This window comes from Triticum dicoccoides, chromosome 1B (assembly GCF_002162155.2).
Source record: "Triticum dicoccoides isolate Atlit2015 ecotype Zavitan chromosome 1B, WEW_v2.0, whole genome shotgun sequence".
Classification (NCBI taxonomy): Eukaryota; Viridiplantae; Streptophyta; class Magnoliopsida; order Poales; family Poaceae; genus Triticum; species Triticum dicoccoides.
The window spans coordinates 42,549,943-42,553,933 of NC_041381.1; the positions used below are offsets into that span (position 1 = coordinate 42,549,943).

At 57.7% G+C, this 3,991-nt stretch overlaps 1 protein-coding gene across 1 annotated transcript; it reads left to right on the forward strand.

The window, feature by feature from the left end:
- The first annotated feature begins 3,318 nt into the window (after positions 1-3,318).
- On the forward strand, positions 3,319-3,893 carry LOC119300703. The gene is made up of 2 exons (XM_037577608.1): positions 3,319-3,432; positions 3,508-3,893. Exons 1-2 carry the CDS (start codon positions 3,393-3,395, stop codon positions 3,834-3,836), a joined length of 369 nt encoding a protein of 122 aa, XP_037433505.1. The 5' UTR covers positions 3,319-3,392; the 3' UTR covers positions 3,837-3,893.
- The last annotated feature ends 98 nt before the right edge of the window (positions 3,894-3,991 follow it).

Genomic DNA, 3,991 nt, shown 5'->3' on the forward strand with positions numbered 1-3,991 from the left:
ACAAGGAAAATAATTAAAATATTAAATATTACTAAATTGCTACTACTATAGAAAATGATAATGGCAAAAAAATCTTTTTTGCAGGTAAATGGCAATTATTATTATCTATACAAAAGGATAGAAACATAATCGCTGGAGACATTTCCTCTATGCTGTAACTTATTATTATCTACTCCCTCCGCTCTTAAATATAAGTCTTTCTAAAGATTTTAATATGAACTATGTTGGAACCGAGGATCGACAAACAATCACAAAAATACGAGGAAACGATTTTTTCGGGCGACAAATACCCGCGGCGACGGACGCCCGCCCCAGCGACGAAGGCCGGGGCCTTTTTTCCTCTCTTGTATTGCTTCCTCTCGGCTCACACAACCATTACAGAGGCAGGGAATTTATACACGAGATACACACATTCAGCCCCCACACGCACGCACGACCCGGCCACCACCCGGCCACTAACTGCATGCACTCATCCACTTCTAAAAGCGCTTCACTAGCTAACAAACCGAGTCATGCACTGCCATGCACTAACAACCCATAACTCTAGCTAACAGTCGCTGACTTAAGGCATCTCCAGCCGGCCCCCCAACAAGCCTCCCCAAGCCATTTTTTGGACGCCGCGGGCAAAAAACGCCCCAGTCAGGCCCCAGAGACCCGTTTTTCGCCGGATTTCGCGAAAGTTACGGCCGGCACTACCACCCCAAACCCAGCCCCCCGGGGGGCAGCTGGGGACGCCGGCTGTTGCCTTTTGCATGCACAGGGCCACTCGTTAGCCCCTCTCTCTCCCCTCTCTCTCCTCTCTCCTCCCCTTTCTCTCTTTTCTTTCTCCTCTCTCTTCTTACTTTCCTTCTATCACCTACCGCACACAGCACGCATGGCCGAGGCGGGGTTCGCGCTCGCGCGGTCAAAGCCTCCTCTTGACCATCTGCTTCCTCCTCGCTTGGTCGCCATGGCCACCAACCTCGCAAGATCCAGCCCATCTCCTCCGCGTCCGCCGAGAGGGCGTTCCGACGGACCCGGTCGGCGCCGTCGCTCGCCGCCGAGTTCGCGGGCGGCCCGCTCAAGCGCTGGTGGGACTGGGGCCTTCAGCTGGCTGCGGCTTCGCCGGCGACCTGGAGATGATCGAGGAGGAGGTGGTCGCGCTCGGCCGGGGCACCTGGGCCCACTTCGTCTACAAGGTGCGCTCCGGGGTCTGCCGCCTCGTCGCGTCCGACCAGCCGCTGCTCACCACACAGTGCCTCAGGGGCGCCTCGCTGCCCCCGTTCCGGCGGACGGGCGGTGGTGCCGAGCAGACCGGCGCGGCGGGACGAGCTGCAGGGGCGGGGCACGTGGGCCGAGCTGCAGGCGCGCGCGGCGGCCGTGTGAGTTGCCGCCGAGCTCGCACAGCTCCGGGTCGCCTCCAAGCTCGCGCTACCGCCGCTGCAGTCCACCTCTGGGTTGTTTCCAAGCTCGCGCCGACAGGGAGGGAGGGGGGGAAGCTGGACGGCGGCGAGCAGCGCCATGGTGAGGGCCGCGAGCAGCCAGAGGCGCCGTGGCAAGGGCGGCGAGCAGCACAAGGGCGTGCGGTGGCTACGAGTGGTGCGTGGGAGGGGCCAACGAGTGGATAGATTTTCACCCCAAGACTAAATGTTACGCCGGCAGCCCCCCAAGCGGCGAAAAAAATGCCTCCTGGGGGGCTCAACGGCTGGAGATGCCCTTACGAGGTGGACCTCGAGCGCACGCACGCACCAGACACCGCTGCCACAGGCATGGCTTATTGCCAACACTCACCCCCTAAGCCATGACCATATCGTCATCAGAGTTGTTGCAGCTCCTGTCGTCGATGTCTTCACGACCGTGACCTAGCCCGCGGACCCGACCCGGCGCATCGACGCCGGTCGCACCGTCACGGACCCGACCTGGCGCACCGACACTGGTCGCACCGTGCTCCGTCACGACCCCGGTGACATACGTCGAGCTCCTTCTCCGCCGGTGACACACGCCTGGCGTCCATCTGCGTCCCGCACGTCCCGCACGCATCCGACGTGCCCGACGAGCCCGACCGCACCAGTGCGTCCTGCACGTTCCGCGCGCATCCGACGCGTCCGACGAGCCCGACAGCACCAGAGGCTCACCGCGTGCCGCCTCCACGTCCACCATAGCAGCCGCCAGCGACAAACGCCGGAAGGATGTAGCCGAACTCGAGCACGGACTTGAGCACCACGGCGACATACGCCTCCTCCCAACGTCAACCGCACGCTCGTACGCGCGCCCGACGCGCCCGTCACGCCCGACGCGTCCAGTGCGCACCCATAACACGCATCGGTCGCGCCCGGCTCGCCGCCGCGTCTTATTGTCCTGCACCGCCGCGGCCTCCATGCCGCCATGCTGCGCCACCGCAGCCTCTGCGCCACCACGCAGGTCCGCCGCGGCCGCCGCGGCTCCGTGCCACGCGCCTCCACGGTTGTCGCGACGAGCCGCCGCGACCTCTGCGCCACCACGCGGGTCCTCCGCGACCTCCTCGTCTCCGTGACCACCGTGCTCTTCGCGCGCACGACATCACACCGCACAGCCGCGGACTCGCCGCGCGTCACGACCGCCCCTCGAACTTGGCTCTGAATACCAATTGTTGGAACCGAGGATCGACAAACAATCACAAGAATACGAGGAGACGATTTTTTCGGGCGACAAATACCCGCGGCGACGGACGCCCGCCCCAGCGACGAAGGCCGGGGCCTTTTTTCCTCTCTTGTATTGCTTCCTCTCGGCTCACACAACTATTACAGAGGGAGGGAATTTATACACGAGATACACACATCCAGCCCCCACACGCACGCACGACCCGGCCACCACCCGGCCACTTAACTGCATGCACTCATCCACTCCTAAAAGCGCTCCACTAGCTAACTAACCGAGCCATGCACTGCCATGCACTAACAACCCATAACTCTACCTAACAGTCGCTGACTTACGAGGCGGACCTCGAGCGCACGCACGGACCAGACACCGCTGCCACAGGCATGGCTTATTGCCAGCAAACTACATACGGATGTATGTAGATATAGTTTAGAGTGTAGATTCGCTCATTTTGCTCTATATGTAGTTCATATTGAAATCTCTAGAAAAACTTATATTTATGAACGAAGGGAGTAATACTTTCCATGTATAACTAAAAATGCTTCGGTGGTAAAATTAATATATCCTTAGTATACGAGCCTTCTTAGGTGATATACTCTGAAGTTGGGAAGTGTTAAATGTGTTGTTATCTTATATTTCCCATTCTGTCCTATTAAAATACCACCTAGCATAAGCATCCAAAATCACTCGCCCCCTCTATCACGTATATTGCCACATCATCCACTCGCTATTGACCATCCAAGACAAGGAAGAATCTACCACTAACCACGAACAAGATGGCCAAGAAATTGTTGTTCGTGGCCATCGTTCTCATCCGTAAGTGTTCGATAAGAGCCAATTGGTGAATCTTGGATGAATTTTGTTCAGATCTTGTTCCGTGCATATGTGCAGTGGGGGCGGCGACGACGGCAGTGCGGGGCGAGCTCGTGTGTGACGTGCTGAGGGCGGAGTGCATGGTCAAATGCTGGCAGGGGACCGGCAAGTGCATGCGCTGCTGCCAGGCCCTGGGCTACGTCCACGGCCGGTGCAACCTCGTTCGCGGCGACGTTTGCTACTGCTGCAACGACAACGGTGCACCTTCCTCCCCACCCGCACAAGAGCGCCAGGGCCGGATGCCGTGGATCCTCCTCCTTCTCCTCATGGACGTTGTCCATGGTTTAAGTTCTCAACAAATGGATTTGGTCTGTGTATTAACATTGTGCAAATTTGGAACTGTGTGACACCAACTTTTCTGTTTAGAAATGTCGCATAGAATTTTTATTGAGCTGGAAGAGAGAATGGAGAAATAAAATGTCTCCTTCTTCAATTCCTTTTTTTTTGTTTTCTGGTTAACCTTGTTTCAGTCTTCCAATGCGTTCACACATGGCTCGCGTGA